Here is a 22,559-nt window from a genome sequence, read left to right as displayed (position 1 = left end):
ACATTGTTTCATGGGTATAAACAACTCTGTCATGTGTCAAGCAGGTTATTTCCCTTTGACATTCTTATGATTCAAGATTTTTAGATGGATGTTGATAACGAGAATTTTAAGAGCAGGAAACGTCTCTTACATTTGAAATCCTTACTTGTGCTGCACATTTTTGGGTAATTAAAACCAAGAAGCACGAGTAAAATCCAGGACTATGTAGGAATGCAGGGTTTGAGTGAAGCCAATAAAGGGGAGCTATTTGAGGGCGTTTGGACGACCCCGAGGGAACCGGAGAGCAGATGAGGGCAGGGAAAGTGAGAGGAAGCCGTCTGGGAGAGAACCATGTGTTAGAGCCGGCCCGGGGGGGGGTTTCTAAGGTGTCACAGTGTCCTCTTCTAGCTTCGTTATTTTTACAATATCTGCCATTTTTATTGTTAATGTAATCATACTACATTGATTATGGTATAGCATTACAGACAGTGTTATCTCCTTCACTTTTCTCTCTATAGTCAGCTAATACAACGACTCATCATACTTTTGTTTGTTGTCACCACTTCTGCCTTTTTTCACTATCCAGTGTTCTGCTGCTTGAACCTCTAACAGAGTCGCTTCATCATTCCACAGTCTCATGTATTATCGTTCGGTAAAAGTACACGTTATAGTGGTTTCAAGTGAAAAGCACAATCTTGTGCACTCCATACATCTGCCATATGTTGCTGCTGCAGTGAGTAAATGTACATTTCATTGTATCATGTCATCTTATATGATGAACTATTGCAGAGAGTAAGGCTCTCTTGACAGTGGGTGAGCACATCAACAAGGCACTTTGATTTGCTTTTCTTGGCTCGCACACATTCAGACTGCTAATGTGAGTCTGATTGCCGGAGAGACGGCCCCTAAGGTGTTGGAAGTGAAAATGAGAGCAGCGTTTAGTCACTTCACGACCTCCGTTCTGCCGGTCAGCATCACTGCTGACTGCTGTTATCTTTTCACCTTCAGAGACACATATGGTGCTAAGGTCATAATGTTACACACACAACACAAACAATTGTTTTATTATAAACTAAAGCTGCATCTCTTGAAAGTTATAATTGTGTGATTCCCAAAATATCAATGGCCACCTTTTTTAGTGAATGAATACCCTTTCAGCTCTGCGGTTGTGAACGTTATTATTTTATTTATCCTTGTAGCTGTGTGTAATGTGCGACTTTTCATTTGCTTTTTACCAAATGAGTCTCCAGCTGGCAACCTGCTTGCTGATCAAACACTTTTTTTTTTGTTGACAGACTGTATTATTACTCGTAACATCACACACACTCGTCTGCAGTGACGCCTCTAAGCATTTCTTAATGTGCTGTAATGCTGCCACCACCACAGTAAAGGCCATGAGGGAAAGAGGAATTTTCCTGGGTTAAGTTTTAGGTTGAGGTCTTTTTTATAGCTTTTAAAAATGGCAACCCACCCTGGACTCAGCACACACACACGCTGTCAGATATCTACAGTGGCAGTGTGTATTCCTGATGTGGTGTCTGCAGAGAGGTGTGGCTCCGCAGTGACCCGCAGCTAACCACATGATTCTACAGTAACTCTGTTTCATTGGTTTCATTTGACTGACCACCATCACTTTGACACTATTCTGGTCAACAGTAACTGTATGAGAGGGGCAGTGGAGTATCTCTGTAATCTAATACTCTCTAATATGACAACTGGGAACAAAAGTCCTCCCCACTATCTAGTTCTTCTCTCTAGCCCTGTCAATATTACCACTTTCTGTCTCTGAAATAATTGCAATGAATATATAATAGCACGATAACGCAAGTACACTGTTTTCAAGGAGCAATGCACTTTTAATACTTAAGAATATTACAATATTACAAGTTAAATGTGGAAATATACAGACAAATAAAACATAAACATAACAAAAACAATTATTTACCAGACTCTGGCTCTGTTAACAAAAATATACAACACTTATTGTTTGTTAAGTCAATAACGTAACCATTTAAAAGATTAAAATGATATGTAAAATAAAGTAATTTAATCATGATCTAAGTTTCTGTCTGTAAACATTAGTTGCTCAGAACTTAGCTTCTCATAAACGCCTCTTTCATTTTGTTTTTATATCTATTCAACCAAAAATGATTCAAACTACAGTACATCTACACTATGAACACCTTTGGGATTTCGACTGCTTTTTTAAAACAAATGGATTGTGTTGTTGTTGAATGCTAAGAAAATGATTTACCTTTTGTAATAATGACATGCTGCTTCAAATATCCCACACAAGACTCACAACAACATGTTTCAGCTTTTTATAAAGGAGACTTACAAAAGAAAATGTAGTAACTGGATCTCTACACCCTCTCTTTTCAGTCAATAATTACAATATTTAACTGGCCTCTCCTCCTGTCCTCTCTCCACAGTGAACAGAGTATCTGCCAGGCGCGGGCCTCAGTGATGGTCTACGACGATGCCAGTAAGAAGTGGGTGCCCATCAAGCCCGGGCAGCAGGGCTTCAGCCGCATCAACATCTACCACAACACTGCCAACAACACCTTCAGGGTGGTGGGCGTCAAACTGCAGGACCAGCAGGTGAGAGGACAATAATCAGTATCACACTCCTTCTGATGCCATGACTTTAGAGCTACATTAAATATGGGTTAAATTACATTAATTAATGTACAGCGTCTGTATTTTTTTTTTTATAGGCATTCAAATATATTGAAGCTTTTAGTAAAAATCTTCCCCATTTGTTAATACTACCTGGTGGTTGGGTACATGTTATCAAAATAACTTGTATTAGACAATTGATGTAGCAAAAACAGTTGAGTCTTCACACATAGAATGTGTTTTGAGGTTGCATTACAATTGAGATTTTTTAAAAGGAATTTGTCCGTGCAGAAATTTTAGGATGAATTGGATCTAATCTGTTATCCTGATGCTCATTGTATGTGATGACACATACGACATTTGAAATGTGTCAAATAATACAAATTCAACTAAGCTACAAAATTGATCCATATGAGTGTTTTGAACTGCCTTTAGGAATATCTTAGTGATGTTACTCCGAATGTATCACCATACATTCGGAGACATGTGAGGATGCATTTGAATTACATTTCGATTTGCGATTACGATTTGATTAGAAAAGTGTAGTGTACCAGAGGCCAAAAATCTGGTAAAATATTGGGGAGAAACTAATACGAATCTTGAAACCCCAACTGCTGAATAACGTTGAGTTAAATACTTAATGACGGGTTGTCAACAGCCTTTCTTCCTCTATCGGTGACCAGCCAGCTGTACGTTGTTAAATAATATTTTAACTCACAGCTTAATTTCTCTTCCCCTGTTAAAGGTGGTCATCAACTACTCCATAGTGAAGGGTCTGAAGTACAATCAGGCCACCCCGACCTTCCATCAGTGGCGTGACGCCCGCCAGGTTTATGGGCTGAACTTCGCCAGTAAGGAGGAGGCCACCACCTTCTCCAACGCCATGCTGTTCGCCCTCAACGTCCTCAGCTCACCGGACTGTGGAGGTAAGGATTCATCTTTTCTGTATTTTAGTGCACTCTTTTCACCGCATTTAATCCATCAACTTATGCAGTCACCTTGTCATTATAAAGTGCACATAAGTGTTTCACTTCTTGGCAGGCAGTGAGTGGTTTTCCTTTGACATTTCAAAGTAAAATGGCTCGTCTCAGTACATCACAGTTTTAGTTTTTGAATGTCAAACTGTTGATGGAAAATGCTGATGGAACTTTCTGGCTCAAATAACAACCGACTGTCTTTAAATCTATTTTTGCTCTCAAGAGAATGTCAGGTAACCACAATTAAATAATCCAAATAGTTTGGACTGTTTTTCCATTTGTTTTGACTACACAAACACTGTGAAATGGAAACGTTCTCATCGATCCCTAACTCTGTTAAACATGAAGTACGTTGCATAGAGTACAAAAGGAAGATATTAAAGTAATGCATTTAAATGGCATAAACGTCTAAATTGTTTATAATATACCCACATTCAACCAACTGCAATGTTCAAACCATGGTTCAAACCCTCAAAGTGTAAAACTAAACTAAGCTGTCCTGCCCTCTGCTGGTTAATAATACGTACTGCAGCCTCAGACTTCTGCCAAACAATAACAACAATAACAGGGACTGGTTGGTTTATGACTGGAATTTGCTTTTCATTTAGAGAATTTTTTGGGGGTATATTTATTTTCATTACAATGCAATAATTATTTTAGTTATTTCCAGATGAACACATAACATCTCCGTTGTCTTTAGCATGCAGCACAATAACATCTACACGATACATGCAGAAGTGTCAGCACATTAGTAGCTTTTAAACATGGACAGATAATGATTTATGTTGGAACCCTGAAGTGTGTTGGAAGCCAAACTCACGCCTACTCTTGGTTTACTAAATAGCGTCTGACCAGCTCTGGTTGCGAGCTACTTATAATCTGTGTGTCTCCGTGCATAAGATGTTTAGAAAAGAATATCTCTGAGTGTTTAACTGCGGTGTCATCCCATCCTATCCTTGTGACTCTCCTATTGGTGGCTAAAATATCCCATATGGAGCCCTAATGTCGTACCCCACTGCTCACATGGCAGCCCTCCTTTATTTTGGTGCATCTGTGGGATGATGGGTCCACGCTCTAAACTACATTGCTTAAGGTGTTTCTTGCTAAAAGAGGTGGTATAGATACATATTAAGTATTGTCTTGAACTGAGTTGGCTGTGGAAAAACATGCGGACTCCAGATATTTCACCTGGTGTGCTCAGAAGGGTTTCTTCAGCCATCATCATCCTCAGTAAGTGCTGTAGAGGAATACGTCCACCAGCCATGCATGTTTAGCACTGTAACACAAGTTGAGTCTCAGCTATTTTCTCCCAATGAAGGAAAGAAGGTTTGTTAGGATGTGTTCAGGGGAATCGTGCATTGTTTTTGCCTGCAGTGGTGGAAAGTAACTTAAGTACTTTTACTTAAGAGAAGTTTTGAGGTACTTTTACGAATATAATGCCAGTTTATACTTCGACTGCTACATTTCACTTCAAAATAGTACACTTATGTGACAGCTGAGGTTACTTTTTCCACTAAAATACAAAAACAGACCTATTGTGACCTTACAAAACACGATGCATTGCTGAATATTAAAGCACTTGTTCTCAAACTTTGTTGCTATAAATCAAAATTAAAGTCAGGGAGGACTTTGATGTTTCATTTTTAAGTGAAAAAGGTGACAAGGTCAATAGCCGCGTTAACACCACAGTACTTTTACCACTTTAGTTCCGATATAGTTCTGAAATGTCGCGTTCACACCAAAAAGAGCCGGAACTAAAATGAGTTCATGAGAACCTTTTCACCCCCTTTTCAGTCCCTGCTAGAGAGCAGGTACTTCCGTGGGAGAAAAAGGTTCCTATGTCTGATTGGCTGGGCGGAATGCAAACCACGCCCCTACAAACTCCCAAAAGGTTTTGTGAAGCCGCCATTTTATTATCCTTGCATTAGCATTAGCCCAGCGCAGAAACACAGTGAGACTAACTTATGGCAGCACAAAAGAAAACATGGGAGCGGTGGAGATGAGGAGGTATCGTCGTTCTGGCGATTTACTCTGAAGGCTTCAGTAGAAGCTGCTGGGAGTCCCATCAGCTTCTAATGAAGCCAGTCCCCAACTCCGGGGACTCCGGGTGGCAGTATAGAGTGGCGAAGTCCCTCCCCTTCCGGTGGACCTCCATGGGACCTTATATCGGAAAAATAATGTATTGAAGTCAATGGGGAGAGAAAGATTATCTTTCGATCCCGTTTGAATTGTGCCACGAATTACACATATGATGTTTGTCAATTTAAAAGATAATTTTGCAAGTCAAAAATTTTTAAATGTGTCGTAAAACTGGGAAGTTACACATTTCTTTGTGTGAAGCGCTCAATGAACTACAACTCTGGTCTTGCACATGTCACCAACACCAAGATGGCCGTCACGTTGGTACATTTCACCTCTTTCTTTCAGAATGAGGCGAAAAGTATTAAAAGAGGTGAAAATCACTACAAGTCTGGGCATGTTGAGAGCTGCACATACGAAAAAGGGGAGTTAGTCGGTTCCGTAAGAGCCAGCATGCGGGACCGGCTTTATATCTTTTCGATGAGTATCACGAGTGTAATGTGTAACGTTAATGTTAGCTAGCTAACATTAGCTAACAAGGTACACTCTCGTGTTTTGTTTTAGTTGAGAACGAGCAAGAGGTACTATTACTGGATTGATAACAACCTGGTACAAAGCACACAGGCATCTTGTTAAAGTAAGTAAGTACAGTAAGTAAATGTATTTTTAGCTATCTGGAGGGAATACATCAGTTATGACAGCACTTACGCGAATCTGGGATTCGTAGTCTTTCTAGTTGCGTATTTTTCATAGTCTTATATTTCAACAGTTTTAAGACAAACTTTGAATTTTTTGACATGGAAATGATTTTTTAAGATTGACAAACAACATATGTGTAATTCATGGCACAATTCAAACGGGATCAAAAGATACGTTTTCTCTCTCCATTGACTTAATACTGACGTATTATTTTTTCAGAATAAGGTCCCATGATGCGGAAGTAAGTGGGTGTGACTTCGCCACTCTATACGCCGTGAAGTTGTTTGCGGTCTGCCAGTAAACCCGAAGCAGAAGAAGAAGAAGTGACGACAGCGGCTTCATTTGCCTAATCCTCCCTCAGGGACTTATTCCGGTGTGAACGCGATCTGTACTTAGTTCATGAGAACTAGAGAGTTCTCATGAACTAAGTTCTCATGAACCTTTGTGGGAAAAGTACTGCGGTGTGAACACGCCTATTGTGTCCATCTGTCTGTTTCTGTCTGTTGTTAGTAATCCATCAAATTTGAATGTCTTGATCTTTTGAGTGCTTAAAGAAACAACAGAGGAGTACATTTTTTCATCACATTTATCACACACACATACATTAGTCTCCTCAGCTCCCATAAAATACTTACAAGTCTGATCAGGCCCCCTCGTCCCCTGGGCTTCCTGTTCCTGCCTCTCCATGGCAACAGACAGCGCCTTATACCATACATCTCGTCAGCAGAATAATCGCACATATGCAGGACAGCACAAAGTGATAATTGTCTCCTTCATAGCTACCTCATTAACGTCTGCAGAAGGGTTGTGAGGAGTTATGTGTTCCCTGAAGTCTCACCTCAAAACAAAACAGACAATAGTTTTTGACCAGAGAGTCAGCAGGTGCTTTCTCTTCTTGAATCATTTCTTGTAGTTCTATGTTTCTACAACAGCTATTGTTGCCGGTAGAAACAGAAACAATTGAAAAACGTTGCCACGCTGATACTTGAGCATTCTGAACAAAAGGCCTGTATTTACAAAGCCTGCAAAGCGTGAGAGGGCCTCTCTATCGACTCCCTCTCTATCGACTCCCTCTTCATTGCATTCTTGGGGATATAAAGGCTTATTCAAGAACAGGATGCTAATTTAAAATGCGTAATTAAGCCCGAGCAAACAAATTGTTATTATGTCATGTTTTATCTTCTTTATTTGCTTACAAAGCGACTGAATATTTGTTCAATTGAATGTGCAGCTTCGCCAGCAAAGCGCTTAACTACCATGAGCTGACAAGCTGAGTTCAGGGAGTGCCAAGGAGAGAGGGAAACAAGACATCCTCCAGCCGTCACTGCTCTTCTCTGTGCTTCTCATTATAGTAGTGCAACGAAAGAAATCCAATAACCAGGTCAGCTGAAGTAGTTTAAAGGAAGCACCAGCACCTGCATTTACCATGTTTAGGACAAAAGATGAAACATACAAGGTTAGGGTTTGAAGCAAAAGTCAAGTCAGTTTTTATTTATATATGATAAGAAGAGATAAGGTTCTTTATTGATCCCAAGTTGGGACATTTTTGCCTTACAGCAGCATAAAAAACATACAAGGCATTGCACATGAGTAGAAATTAAAGAGTAGAAATAAACAATGCTAGAAATTAAACATCTCAAAATAGAATTAAAACACCATTGATAATATACAGTAGACTTTGATGATAAAACATCTATAAACTCTAACAATAAAACACTAGCCACACTTGTCCCTTTTTGTGTTTTGTCTTGTTGTTAACTCAAGAGTTATAGAGTATGGGGCAAAATTGAGTCTCAATTTACACAAAAACGTTCATAAAACATAATGGAAAGCTCTATATGACAGTCCAAAAAAGACTCATTTCGTGGACATTTTTTAAAGATTATAAAAATAGAAAGCTTGAAATGAAAGCATACAAAACATTTGGTACAAAAGGGTCTAACAAAGGTATTTTAAACATCAAACAAACTCGTTTTAATCGTTTTCGAGCTGCAGTTTGTAGCCACAGCTCTGCCTCAGATTGACCGCCCCCTTGCTCTGCGACACAGCGAACGGAAATATCACCCATGGGTGTTCTTGATGTCATGGTGGGCGTCGAAGTTTAATGTCTGGTATTCTGGTGATATACGATGCTCCCTGTTAATAGCCGCTCCAGCATGAGGCTCTAACTCCGTCACTCAGCGGGGGGGCTGAAGACCGTCTGTAGTCAACAAGCAAAGAGCTAACGTTCAAGCAGCTGATAACCTGATGACTTCTTTAGGCAACGTTGATGTAGTGACTGTAAAGCTGTTATCTTGTGTTCACAACGTTTTATTGCTCGACGGTCCCATGTGTTCTTGTTCCCTTACATTATGTTACATTTATTTTGATTACATTCATTTGCATGATGTTTCGCTGTAATATTTCTGTTTAATCGACTCTTCCTGCTGTGGTTTACAGTTGAAATGCCTGTGGTTGGCAACCTATTGAGCAAATTACGTTATAAACAGCTTGTTGGGTCTCCGGGGCGAAGTCACAGTTCCTCACATGAGACTTGCTGTGGTCTGTTCATTCAGTAAAACACTGTTTCTCTGCCTGCTCTCGCTACTGGGACTCTTTTATATAAGCTGATTATAATTTCATAGGCTTGTTTTCAGATGGAAATGTACCTCGTAATGACTCCCTGTTGATCTCGTACATCTATTTTACATCGCCGTTACACCCGTGTTTAGATATGTTCTGAATCCTGCTGTGAAAACAACCCAGAAAGAGAGTCACAGGATAACTACAAGATATATTAAAAAGGCACATATTATGAGAGACACTTAGAAACAAAGTGCAGAGTGAAAAACAGAGCTAATGCACTTTCATACTGTGAAATATTGTTTAACAAAGAAAAGTTTGCATAATATTTGAATTAGAGAGAAATGAATGAGACCATGAAGAAGGCAGAAGCAGGGGGAGGAGGGAAGAGTAAATAAGAAGTGAAAGAATGTGAGAAAAAAGAATGAAGAGAGGGAGGGGGATTAGAGGGACAGGGGGTTCAGGACATGACTTCTGTGTCCCTCTCACTCATATACTTTATGATTATTCTATTATCTCTATTGAAGTTAAAACTTATATTCTGTCCTGAGAGCAGAAACGTTTTGTCACTACGTTTTTAAAACATCAGCACATTAAAACTTCCCAGAGACTAAGATTGCTTATGTTGCCCAACAAACACCAATGGGAAGCCTCAATAGCTTTTACCAGCAAACATTTGGCATGTCTGCTTAGTATATGACCTAAATCTCCTGTCAACTTGTTATTTCAGCATTTCTTTCAAAGTAAAGAAAGTAAACCCATAAAGAAGAGCTGTGGATAAGATGCTCAACTTAATAAGGAGTTCAGAAAGTGGCTGATGTGTGTTGTAATTCCTCCCTTCCAGCTCCAGTCGTCCAGCGCCAAAATGGACCTACCTCGGAGGAAAACGAGGCACAGAGGAGGTACGATTTTTAACAGCTGCAAACAAGAGCTTACATGAAGCTGTCTTTGCACATAAAAGCAAACATTAGTACATGTAGTTTACAGTTTTAGATCTTAGTGGTTACACAACACATCAGCTTAACTTATTGACACAGTTAAGACATGACAGCTTGAAGAGAAGTGACATGTTCCACCTGACAGGATGATGGAGCAGCACCAGATGCAGGCGCACAAGGAGAGGGAGCGAAGAACGTCAGGATCAGGTGAGGCAAAACAAACACACCCACACCCAGCTATATAAACACACAGACACACAGGCTGCCCTGGAGACCCACCTGGATTGAGCGCTGCATATCAGATTCTCCTAGCTGTGCAAAAAAACTGTCGACAAAGAAAGCTCACAACAAACTCCAGCTGTCAACAAAGAACCGTGCTGAGGAGCAAATTGGTATTTGCTCTGCTTTGTGATTATCCCTTCTAAATGGAAGTCATCAATGTTTGCTAAGGAAAAGCAAACAGGCGATGTCATCATTACTAAACACCACAGATGCCAGCCCCGATACAATAGGTTCCTGCAGGTAAACAGGCTTCCCAGTGTGGTTTGTGTTTCCCACCTTACTTTCAACCAGTGCCCCCCAGTCTGTATGCCCTTATGCTTTTTTATCCATGCACACATATAAATGTTCAAGTCTGCCCCTTAGAGACACATTCAGACTTAAACATCCTCCTCTGTCCCTGAGCAGCGATATCAGTTACCCCGCGTCCCTGCAACATGCTCTACTGCCATCTCTTTCTTCCAGCTACTGTTGGGGGGGGGGGATGCCATATGCTTTCTGACCATGGCTCAGTCATGTTGCATTCTGCTGCTTGTTCTTTTATGATATTTTTGATTATTTCTTATTTGCTATTGGCTTCTGTTTTTTGGATTGCTCCTGATTTTCTCATCGTTACTTGCTTGGTTGCTCAGTTGTTTGCTTTTCATTCTTCTCACGTTTTTCTCTTTTCTGTTTTCCTTTGTTTGTTGCCCTCCTTTTGTCCTCCTCTTCATCTGCATCTCCTCCTCCTGTCTCTCCTCTCTCTCTGTCTCTCCTCTCTCTGCCCGTCACAGTCGTTTCCACTCTCCAATATAAAGTGTCCACCCCTCCCATCCACCCAGACACCCCTCCCGAGTACAGACAGTACAGAGCTAGCACACTGCCGCCTTCCTACGCCCGCGTGGCCTCCTCCTCTCCTCCCTCCTCCGCCTCCTCCTCTCCCTCTCAGGAGAGAGAGGTCGGGGCAGCTAGGGACAGAGCCCAGCTCTCTTCCCAGCTCTCCACCTCGCTCGCCTCAGCCTTTTCCCCCGTCCAGTCAGGATTGGCCACCATGGGCCGACAGATCCGTCAGATCCCCCTGTCTCCCCCCTCAGCGGCCCGCCACCTCCACCACCACCAGCAGCAGCAGCAGCAGGACATGATGCTGCCCCCTAAACACGGCACCTGGTCCGCCTCCCAGCTGCAGCAAATGTACGCCCAGTATGCCCCCTCCGCCTCCCCTCCAGTTATGATGGCTATGCCTGTGAAGCAGGGTCCTCCCCAGCAGCCCTCCATCCCTCTGGCTCACTCCCTGCCGCCCCTGAGCACGAGGATGAAACCCCCGCCCCTTGACCCAAACACCATGGCAGGCCACCACCAGTACCAGCACCCACCCCACCCTCACTCCAACGGCCAGCCAGACGGCTCCTACTCTCCCCACTCTCAGCATCTGCCCCTCACCCCGCAGTACTGCGAGGCGGTCCCCCTCCCTCCTCTGACAGCTCAGACAGCCCCAGGCCCCCCCCCCAGCCACCAGACCCAGTACCCATCCACCTTCCACCCTCAGCAGCAACTGCATCCACAACAACAACAGCAGCAGCAGCAGCAGCAGGTGTACCACCAGCAGCCCCCTTCCACCACTTCCTACTCCTCCTCCTCCTCCTCTCCCCCCTCTTACAATGCCTTTCACTCTGACGGGGGCTCGCCCAAGAAGACCCCCTCCCCTGTCCCCCAGCAGGCCCCCATGGTCACCAGCAGTAAGTATGAGGAGGAGAGAGGAGGAGGTAGTCTCTCAGCAGTAGGATAGTGTGTGTGTGTGTGTGTGTGTGTGTGTGTGTGTGTGTGTGTGTGTGTGTGTGTGTGTGTGTGTGTGTGTGTGTGTGTGTGTGTGTGTGTGTGTGTGTGTGTGTGTGTGTGTGTGTGTGTGTGTGTGTGTGTGTGTGTGTGTGTGTGTGTGTGTGTGTGTGTGTGTGTGTGTGTGTGTGTGTGTGTGTGTGTGTGTGTGGGTCATGTGTATGTGGGTCATGTGTAAGGGAAGTTATTTTCACTCTAGTAGATGCACCTCACCCATAATGCTACACAAGAGCATGAAACCCACATGTGTCGAATGCATTCAGTATAGAGCCCCGGCACACTCACAGTCCACCTTCACTTCCTCTCTGGCGTCCGATTAGATCTGCTCTCAGGGCCCCGTTCTTCTCATTTGGAAAACAGCATTATCCAGATATACTGTTGCACAATGGGCAAATTGACATGAAACCTAAAGTGCAAAAGGGCAGGCTTATTGACTGTGAACTGGATCGTGACCCAGACTGTTTACTGTTAACCACAAACATGTACACAATCAAATGCATATTATCGCAATTACATTTCCAGATTCTATTTCTATACATGATAAAACAACATTTAATTAAACGAAATTAAAAAGGAAAAAAGTTTTTTAACAAAACGGAACTAAACCAGATTTTGTTTGAGAAACCATGAGCGAAAGAGGCTTAAACTCTAAACTAATTTATTTTAAATTAAATTAGGCAACGGAGCCAGAACACATGTCATTTATTTGGTATTTGATATCAATATGTATATTTGAACACAAAACATTTAATACATTATAAACTGAAGAACTCACTTTGCCAGAAATTGTTGAATTATACTTGACTTTAATAAACTCGATGGGTTCAGCCGGATATCTGCTCGTTAGTTAAGCTACATTTGAAGAACCGGGCCCTGGACAGTTAAGACCAGTATAAATATACACTGTTTAATCCGTAAAAGTCACATTATTGTCACATGGTTTTGCAGTTGCAGGCTGTTCTGAAATCTCTCCTTGATGTTACATTAAAGGAATAGTTTTATTGTTTTAATTGGCTGCTTCTGTTCTTCAAAAGCAATGTTGAACAATGGCAGTATACGAGATTCACACATGCACTTTGTGAGCCACGAGTTGGAGTTTTCAAAACAAATTGCAATTGTTGACAATAATATAACTTTCATATTGCACTTAAATACATTTAAACCAAGCACTGACTTAAAAGTAGATAAATATTAACACTTTATTTAGCTGTTATCTACCAGTCAATTGAATAACCAACATCACTCTCTCTCTGAAGAGCCTATAATGTGTTAACCATTGCCAGTTTCTGCCCAGTGGCCAGCAGTTGTTTAGTAATCAGAGTTTAGGTGTTCGTTATACGGTGAGAGTGTGTAGCGGTCTTCGTACAACCTTCCAAACAGCAAGAAGGTCAACCAACCCGTACAGCCGTTAACTGATCTGGATCTGTGCCCCCAGGCCCCCCTGTCTCTGCAGGTCACCCTGCCATGCTCTCTGTGGCCCCTCCTCCCGCTGCAGTGCCACCACCCATGGCTGGTCCTCCAGCTCCGCCACCGCCACCGGGCCCCCCGCCCCCTATGGCGGTGCCCCCACCAATGCCCCCTCCCCTGCCCACTGGTGGAGGGCCTCCCGGGGGCCCGCCTGGGGCCCAACTCCAAGCCTCAGGACTCGCTGCCGCACTGGCCGGAGCCAAACTACGTAAAGTCCAAAGGGTGAGCCTCCAGGGGTAGAGGGACAGTTTGAGATAGTTAGAGGTGCTTATCCAGGGCTGTCTGACGGAAAGGTAAAGCGTTGAAAATATTTGATGTAGTGCATAAACCTTTTATTTAAGATGACTAAAATATGTTTTGCTGCTGCCCGCTGTTCACAGCTCTACATGCTTAAGGAGACAAAGAGTAATGTTAGCAGAAAAACTGCAACTCATTTGATAATGTGCCCTCAGGATGAGAGCAGTCCGCCTGGGTCTAGTGGCAAAAGTGACTCCAACCGGTCTAGTGGTGGTAGCGGAGGCGGGGGAGAGGGACTGATGCAGGAGATGAATGCCATACTAGCTCGCAGGTAAAACAGCTACACAAACAAACACACCTTTCCCTAGGATTAATGGTAAACATTAGAAAATACCTGTTCTCTCAGGCATTATGCGTGTCATGTTCCTGGTTCCACTTTACCTGCGGTTAATGTGTATATCAAAAAGGACTTGCATTAAAATATTATCTATTTGTATCTCACAGTTTGCCCATGTACTTATTTTTCCTTCTGATAGGCGGAAAGCTTCAGAGAAACCTGATGAAGTAAGTCCTGTGCCCTGAAGAGATGAGATGAAAAGAGTAGGGCCAATCTTTTTTCAGCCCATTAAATATGGAGCTGAAGCCAACGGCCCATTATCTTAGCATCAAGACTTGAAGCTAGCGCAAACAGCTAGCCTGGCTCTTTCCAGAGTTCATTCTTTAAGAAATCCAACTAACCGCACCTTTAAAGCTCATTTATTTATAGTTGTACTGGGGGGTCCTGTGCCAGACTATTTCTTGAGCGGGCACAGTTTCCAGGAAATTGCCACTGTCATGAAAAATGTTTGTGTTAATGAGGGAACTTTTTTGAGGTGCTGGTAGACATATTTTGTTACCTGGAGACAGAGCAAGGCTAGCTGCCTCTCCCTATTTTCAGTCTGCTAAGCTTAGATAATTATCTATTAGAGGTGGCTTTATATTTAGCAAACAGATATGGCAGGGGTATCATCTGATCCAACCCTCTGTAAGAAAAATGATACATCATTTCCCAAAATGTTAAACTATTCTTTAGATATTTTTGGGAAACGTAGATTAAAGCTGATTTTATATTGTTTAGTTACCCTTAATATCTCTCTTTTCGGCAGGACGACTCTAGTGGTAGAGGGCCAGGTCATCAGAACTCAACAGGTACAAAACAACCCTTCTCACCAGATTACTGAATAACACTGCTTTTGTCCCATTAACAACTGTTTTCAGATGTCCTCTGATCTGTTTTATAGTCTACTGTTTTAGTAACACAAGTTATTTTTCTCCCACCTTTGCCAGATGCTGGGAAGAAGCCATGGGAACGATCCAACTCTGCAGAAAAGTCCTCACTGGTGTCCAGGTCTGTAGATAAAGGAGTAACAGTAGTGAATGTAAAATAGCAACATTTTAGAAGCTAACAGTGTGATTTAAACACAAGCCTTATCCAATTCATTACAAGCACTGGTGCAAGTGACAGGAATGAAACAATGATGTACGAAGAGTTGTTGAAACTGTGGTTACTTTGAACAAAACACACTTTTCACATTAATATGTAGTATGTGGTGTTCATACAGCGTATCCTTTTGTGTTGCAGAGTGAGACCCATCGGCAGCACTAGTGAATCAGACACAGAATTCGACAGGATGAAACAGGTCGGTATCATCAACATGTGGATTAAGAGATTAACAATTGTACACAATATGTGTTACTCATAAACTGTCATGTTTTGCAGGACATTTTGGATGAAGTTGTACGCGAGTTGCATAAAGTGAAAGATGAAATCATTAATGGTAAGCCATGCACATTTCTAGAGTGCAGTGCAGTATCCAGGAGCACAAAGCGTGTTTAATTTTTAATCTTTAAAATGTTCACTCTGTAAAATGTCTCCCACTCTTGCAGCCATCAGACTAGAAATCGGCAGAATCGGCACATCCTAGTCTCATGTGAGCAGCAGTAGAGGAGAGCGAGAGGAGGAAGATGAAGGAAAAGGAGGAAGAGGAGGAAAATGCAGATGAACAGACACACGAGGACCCGGGGAATGTTCTCTCAATGTTTCTGTGACCTCGCGACTCCACGATGCAAGTTGCAGAGATGTTGTGCCAACATTTAAGTCTGCTGGACAGCGAAAAATGGAAGAAAGAAAGCGAGAAAGGGTTGATGGGTCAGAGGATCTGAAGGATGGATACAGAAAGTTTGAAAGGACTGATGAACTCAAATCGAGGATGAAAAACAAATTAAAAAGATGAATTGAGGGACGGACGGACAATAGTGCGGAGTCCAGTGTTTTGGTTCTCTCTGCGCACCTAAAGACTCAGTCAGCCCAGTGTTGCAACTCTTTGTTCTCTGTTCAGTCTTAAGAAGAAAATATTTTTGTTTTCTAAGTTTTTACTGTTTTATTATTTAAAAACTGTGGTGATAATGACGATGCTGTCGATGACAATGAGTATTTTATTGATATTATAGAAGGAGAAAAGAATCTTGCACACCATTTACGTCAGCCTTTTATATTTTCTTTTATGTTTTTCTATTTAGTTTATCCCTTACTATTTCATAATTACAAGCACAATATGGGCATAATGGTTCTGCAGATTCACCTGCCCTCGACTGGCATATTTAAAAAAGAAAAAAAAAAGAAAGGTTTTTTTGACCTTGTTCCTACTGGTTTCTTGTGTCTTACCTTGTCTCTCCGGAGATATGGGAAACATGTTATTGTTTAAGCCACAATAAGCCACTTTAAATGACCTCGTTCCGTCACATCCGAAGCATACAAAGGAGCAATTGATATATTGGCAATTAATCAAATAACACACACTAACAAGTGTGCTCTACAACTCCAGTGTGAACGAGGTAAACGCTTCTCTCTATTTGTCCAGATGCGGGATCGTTCAAACGTGGGGATCATTCACCAAACAGGCCGATAACTGTAAATGTGCCACCTAGTTTTACCTAGATATAATCAATGTAGTACTTCCCATTAGCCATCCTATGCTTTGTGAACCTCCCAATTATGCATGAAACCCCAACTCTATGAATTCAGTTTTTTATTTGGTTTGGAAAACAACAAAAAATACAAACGGTGGTACATTTATTGGAGTGGTTTGTTTCCATGAAGATTCCCCTTCCTATACGAGATGTTGAACTTCATAATGGTAGCAATGTGAAAAAAATAAAAAAGGAGGGGTTGCTCTTGCGATATGCAAATCTAACCTAGATAAGAATGTGCAGAAAGTGAATAGGCCTATGTGATGGTAGCTAAATGTGTCTTTGAAGGAAGGATTTGGTTGAATATTGGTTGTTCTGTCCGCTCTCAACTACGTTCTGATTTAAAAGCTGAAAGTAAATTCATTCAAACAAAAACAATAGATGTGTCAGCCTCTTACGAGTTATCCTGCTCTGTGTTCGTGTTCCCTTGTGTTTTGTGTGGGAAATCCTCATGGTTTAAATCTCTAGGGAATATTTCATTCATCTTTTAATCCAAATGTAATTAAAAGTCACATCTGGTTACCACAAAACAGACACGAAATTGAAAATCAACCTTGAAATCATACATGATATTGTAGATATTTTAGTATTTTAATATATAATGCAGACATTTTAAATATAAACATCAAAGATCACACTTATCAGTCACACACAATCATTAAATTGTACAAAAAATTAAGTAGACAAAATAACAGAAACACTATAGCTCTGCCAGTAAACTCTAATGAAGCTTGAGATGTTTAAATTGTGTGGTTTTGCTGTGATTTATGGAGGACAAGCATCACAAAAAAAGACTTACTGGCGGCCTGCTGAGCAAAATGAAATCTCCACCGAGTTAAATCAGCACTCAGTTTCAAAATGACCCAAAACAAAGGGAGATTCAAACTGTAAATTGCTTAATAACTACTCCTTTGCATCACAGCTGTTTCTGTTACTCTGTCCGTTCCATAAAGATGTTAACAAACCGTTCACAGCACAATGGGCGTCACTGAAGAAAAGGCTCTTCTTACCCAAAGGTAAGTTTCAATGTCTATGTTCCACCTGAGCATTCTTCTGCATCAATAATGTGCAATTATATATTAGATAATCTGAGAGGCTGCAAGAGCCTTGTTAATTCTTACATCCAAAGAATCAGAGCACGTAGAATAATGCAGGGGGAAGGAAACAGAGTTAGTGCCATTTCTGTGAAACCTGAGAATGTATGTGACCCTTATCCTATAGCAATGACAGTTTTAATATCTTATTCTGCCCTTTTCAGTGCCTTCTGGAGGAAAGGAAATGTGATCACAGTTGTATGACATTAAGTTGTTTTAGCTAGAATAGAAGCATTTATAAATAGTGGGGTAAAAAAACCTCGATCTGAATTGTCTTCAGATTCCATGCACTGCACATGTATGCAACAGGAATATTCACAATCACTCACTAAAGAGTAACTGAAGCACAGGACTGATTTAGGATGTTTTCATACAGTTCAGTGAAAACTACACTACACAGAGAAAAGAAAATACAACATAATAGAATTATATTTGATATTGCTCATAGTCATATGAAATTCACATTTCTGTGCAAACTAAGGGAAACATAATGTCACAGATTCATCCCTGCTTGTTTATCTTGTACTGCCGTTTAATTCTGGCGTATGGGCCGATGCTGTCATCAAACACAAAGTCCCATAATACCCGGATCCAGGAAGTGTGTTGAGGCAGGAAGTCGTAATACTCTGCTGCGATTTTCTTGACCTGTCAATAAGAAAAGAAGATTAGTTGGGTTTTTCATTTAGGGGAATGTCTTTAATTTACAGAAACAAAAATGTCACTGCTTTGTTCAACAAGCCTCATACTTTCTTTAAAAGAAATACCAACAGTTTGGACAATGGAGACACTAATGCACTGCCGTTTGAGTTAAGAAGGACATTTTATTTCTACAAGTGTAGTTACTAAAAAATTAGGGTCATTCTTTATTTGGGTAGTGTTTGTACATTTATAAAAATACTCATATAATTAAACTAGTTGAAGTAAAAAAAGCTGATAATATGTAGGTTTTCATAAATTTTAACATGTACTTTAATTATTTTAAATATCCAAGGACAAAGCAAAACCGTTGAAAAGTGAAATATCATCCAATAGCTGTCAAATTTAAAGAGTAACCACAAATTATTCCATCTCAAAGAAGATCAAGAACAGCTCATAAACCAAATAATGTTCTGCTTAACCTGTTAACTAAAGCAGAAGTCAGCTGAGCTAGAAGGCAGATATTTATCTTTGGATCTCCTCACGCTCTGGTGGTGCTTTAGAAGAGGAGTTAATCATTCACAGAGCCCAGCCTTTTCTTCTGATAAATATTTGCAGTTGGTAGAAATTGACAATTGCCTGATATCTTTTTGTTTAGATTGTGAAAGAAAGGAGAGGCCAGTTCTATCTGCAAACACCTTGTGAGAAGTATTCTATATTTGAGAGCAGAGTTTACAAGTTGAATAATAATTCATGATTTGAGTCTCACCTGAGGTAGTTTACTGCCAGGTATGCTCGGGAAGTCATGGTGCTCCATGTGATACCCAACATTGAAGGTGATCATGTTCAGTGGTCCATAGTAGGAATATGTCTCGTGTCCCTTCAGGAACATGTAATGCTCAGCTATGAAATGTCCAGAGATAGGATGCAGGCCCATACACAGCACAGAACCTGCGATAAGGTAAACAATAGGCTTCACCCCCCATAGATAGTAGATAATGAAGTCTACTGTGAACTGAACAGTTGCGTTGAGGATCTCAAGCTGACCTAAGGGCTTAGGGTTGACCAACAGCGGGCGAAGAGCGTAGAAGAGGGGCTGGAGGAAGAGCCAGACCACCTTCCTGGCCGGGGTGCAGAAGAACCATCCCTCAATGTCTGTGGGGATGTCAACATCCAGCTGGTCGCCACCAAGATACCGGTGGTGGTCGATGTGGTACTTCTTAAAGGACGCAGAGTAGGGCAACCCGATGGGCAGGTTGGCCCACATGGCAAACCAGCGGTTCCACTTAGCCAGCTTGTTTCCAAACGCCACATTGTGAGAGATGTCGTGGATAGCCAAAGTCAAGGAGTGGTTAATGCAGCCCCCAAAGGCGTAGGCCCAGAAGAAGATCCACTTCCAGGAGAGGTCGTGGACCAGGTAGCAGGCCAGGAGCTGGGTCAGGACCATGCCTGATACCACCCACTTCAGCTGGGGGTCCGGACCCATCAGAGACTTAATCTCTGGATATTTGGCTAAGGAGAGAAAGACAGAGATGAGGTGATTGGATAAAATAAAGGAATAGCACAAGCAGATGACAATTAAATGTTTAGGAGAAATATTTAGAAAGATGAACGGCAGAAGTTAGAACCACACTTTTTTTATTGATTAATGGGATAATTGAAAGGGGAAAAAGTGACAAATGAATGACATTATTGAAAGTTTATGTTAAAAATAACTCATAACTCCAGCAGTGAAAAGTAACCTCATTGACCATCATTTCCAAATGCTTTGATCGCAGCTTTTCATAGTGCTAAACTGTGACAGTATCCCGAAGAACCCAATGGAGCATGTTGTGTTTGCCAACAGTCTTGACCTCTCCTGGGAAGGACTGTCCCACAAAGCTCATTTTTAATTGGACGAGGTGTTGTTTTGCTGGGGGACACAAAAATGAAGGTGATACAAGGGAGTGGTTCAAAAACATCAACCATTACAAGACCTACGTTTAGTTCAGGTGACAACAAGTTGTGGTTTGTAAACAATTTAGAGAACTAAATGCAGAATTGTAAAAGAGGTTAAGGAGCGTTTCATGAGTGAGACGAAATAACCATTACTAAGCAAATGTGGCTGGCTTCTTTGCGTTTAGCTCACTTTGTGTAAAGCCCCTATGCAAAATAGGGCGCGCCCGGGAAAATAAAAAGGGTTCCAGCTACATTTCTACTGAAACACTGTAGGTTTCCTCTCTACAAACCAAACCTTCTTAATTTTGTTACTGTGTAGCTCAAATCAATTCCCTTCCACCCCCTTACATTTAAGTTATAATTTTAAAACCATTTATCAAGAAACAACTCCTACTTTTTGGTCTAATTCGAACTCATGCTGTCATTTGCTCTTGTTATTTATATACTTTTATGGGCTGTATATCTTTAAGTGTTTGCATTGTAGCCCACCCAAAGGGCATAAAGTTGAATCAATAACCAGACATCATAAAAAACGCTGTTAAAGGTTACCGCATATTTATCATAAATATGACCCTATGGCAGGTGTTGATTATATGAAGTTTATGACGAGCACGTTGAGTCACAACAGGCTGCAGACCTCTCCAAGAAGCCATTCAACACAACATAAAAACCCTTGTCTATCAAATGTTCCACATGAAAATAAAAAAGTAGTGAGACTAGACAATCTCCAACATCCCTCTGCCTCTCCCATCAGGGTGGGGCAGAGGATATTCAAAAGAAAAATACTTTTTAATAATTAAAAAGCTCAGTGAGTGGTGTCAAACAACCCATTACCTTCTAGGTGTGCTTCTTTCACACCTGAGCAACCAAGCAACTGCTGGACAAAGCCAGGATCAGATGTACATCAACACGTTTAGATCTTGTTCATCTAAACTGTTTTGAATCAAATTACAAAACAGATCAGATTATCAATGCTGACCAATCTATAGATTTGTGTACACTTGAAATGTAAGAAAAACTAGCATAATCAGTCATAACATACACAGTTTAGACAAATTATCCCTTACAAAATATATAAACAGGCTTGGTTTAAGGTTTAAATGTTACTCTTTCATGAATCCTCCCAGACTCCTTTCTTATCATTTCATAGAATTACATCATTGTTTGTCATGAGTACGGAATGTGTCCTGTTAGCGAGCCCAGAGCCATTGTCAAGTGCATCGGTTATCTATATGCTCCTATTGTCTGCCAAGACAGAGAACATGTGATAGAAGCCTTTGGTCACATTTTAAAGCAACACACACATCTTCTGGTATTAAATAGTCAAGGGTGAGACTAAAAAATGCCATTCTTCTCATATCTATCAGAGTACTTCGACTTTGACATCATGCCTTTTATTCTGCCCCTCCTTTGAGTGATATAAGTGTCTCTGCCCCACTCCCTATTTCTGAGATAAAGAGACTTGCTCAAAAAAGTGTCATGGAAGTATTTCAAATAAAGATGGAGCTTTAAAGTTTGAAGGAAAAAAATGTAGTCAAACATTCCTGAAAGTTGTCCTGTATTTTATCTTTACATTGAAGCGCTGCCGTTTTAAAGAGAGTTTTAAATCATAGTTATTTTTGTGCTGAAAAAAGTTTTGCAACTTTCCTCATCTGAGTGAATGTCTCAGAATCATGTCTATCTTGTTAGTTTTCCAGCATCTAGGCTGGACACATTAAGCAACAGCTAGAAAACAGGTTTAACCGGCTTCGACCTTAGTAAAGAAAAAGTCTGTAGTCGAGGAAAGATAACTAACGCCAGGAATATATCTCAGCAGGACTCACAGGGTCGACACAGCTTTTTATATCCATCCTTTCTTACCCAGGATTTCTTTTCTTCTTGAAGTGTGCGGCTGGTCATTGTAGACCCATTCAAAGTCGCCTCTTCCACCTCTCTTCCCCATGACTCTCCTTCCTCTGAGGCAAACTGCTCAGTGGCGTTATGTGTGTCATCAAACCTTCACAGTATCGGGACACACCCACTCACACAGGTTGCAGGTGTGTATGTAACATCACAAGCCCCTCCCACAAGTGGCGGGGTTGTGCTGTGCACCTGCTCACATATACAGTAGTATGCACATACATACATATTAAACTATATGTTTGGTTAGATGTTGTGAATGATTACTGTTATTACAAACACGTTTTCAGGATTGGTATATTAAAGATTTATTATAAAAACAGTCCGGACAGCCT

At 41.2% G+C, this 22,559-nt stretch overlaps 2 protein-coding genes across 5 annotated transcripts in view; one reads left to right on the top strand and one right to left on the bottom strand.

Annotated features, from left to right (window-relative positions):
• The window catches only part of evla (Enah/Vasp-like a), a 35,352-nt gene extending 18,317 nt beyond the window's left edge, over positions 1 to 17,035 (top strand). For 3 of the 4 annotated variants that reach the window (XM_079693811.1, XM_079693810.1, XM_079693809.1), the window contains exons 2-14: positions 2,412 to 2,580; positions 3,344 to 3,524; positions 9,760 to 9,817; positions 9,999 to 10,060; positions 10,906 to 11,847; positions 13,380 to 13,633; positions 13,864 to 13,979; positions 14,185 to 14,212; positions 14,794 to 14,836; positions 14,975 to 15,035; positions 15,270 to 15,327; positions 15,408 to 15,465; positions 15,575 to 17,035. In XM_079693811.1, coding sequence (XP_079549937.1) covers positions 2,412 to 2,580; positions 3,344 to 3,524; positions 9,760 to 9,817; positions 9,999 to 10,060; positions 10,906 to 11,847; positions 13,380 to 13,633; positions 13,864 to 13,979; positions 14,185 to 14,212; positions 14,794 to 14,836; positions 14,975 to 15,035; positions 15,270 to 15,327; positions 15,408 to 15,465; positions 15,575 to 15,612 — 2,068 coding nt within the window. In that variant the 3' untranslated portion in view covers positions 15,613 to 17,035. Of the gene's footprint in view, positions 1 to 2,411; positions 2,581 to 3,343; positions 3,525 to 4,591; positions 4,806 to 9,759; positions 9,818 to 9,998; positions 10,061 to 10,905; positions 11,848 to 13,379; positions 13,634 to 13,863; positions 13,980 to 14,184; positions 14,213 to 14,793; positions 14,837 to 14,974; positions 15,036 to 15,269; positions 15,328 to 15,407; positions 15,466 to 15,574 lie in introns of those variants that run through there. The other variant, XM_079693812.1, reaches the window with a different exon arrangement.
• Positions 17,036 to 17,229: 194 nt separating this feature from the next.
• Positions 17,230 to 22,340, bottom strand: degs2 (delta(4)-desaturase, sphingolipid 2). The gene is made up of 3 exons (XM_079693827.1): positions 22,186 to 22,340; positions 19,157 to 19,899; positions 17,230 to 18,396 (listed from the first exon to the last, which is right to left on the bottom strand). The coding sequence occupies exons 1-3, from the start codon at positions 22,265 to 22,267 to the stop codon at positions 18,253 to 18,255; spliced, it is 969 nt and encodes a 322-aa protein (XP_079549953.1). The 5' UTR covers positions 22,268 to 22,340; the 3' UTR covers positions 17,230 to 18,252.
• Positions 22,341 to 22,559: the final 219 nt, after the last annotated feature.

This window comes from Notothenia rossii (genome assembly GCF_949606895.1).
Source record: "Notothenia rossii genome assembly, chromosome: 7".
Taxonomy (NCBI): Eukaryota; Metazoa; Chordata; class Actinopteri; order Perciformes; family Nototheniidae; genus Notothenia; species Notothenia rossii.
The sequence above is the reverse complement of the archived record's forward strand: the minus strand, read 5'-3'. Positions and strand labels throughout refer to the sequence as shown.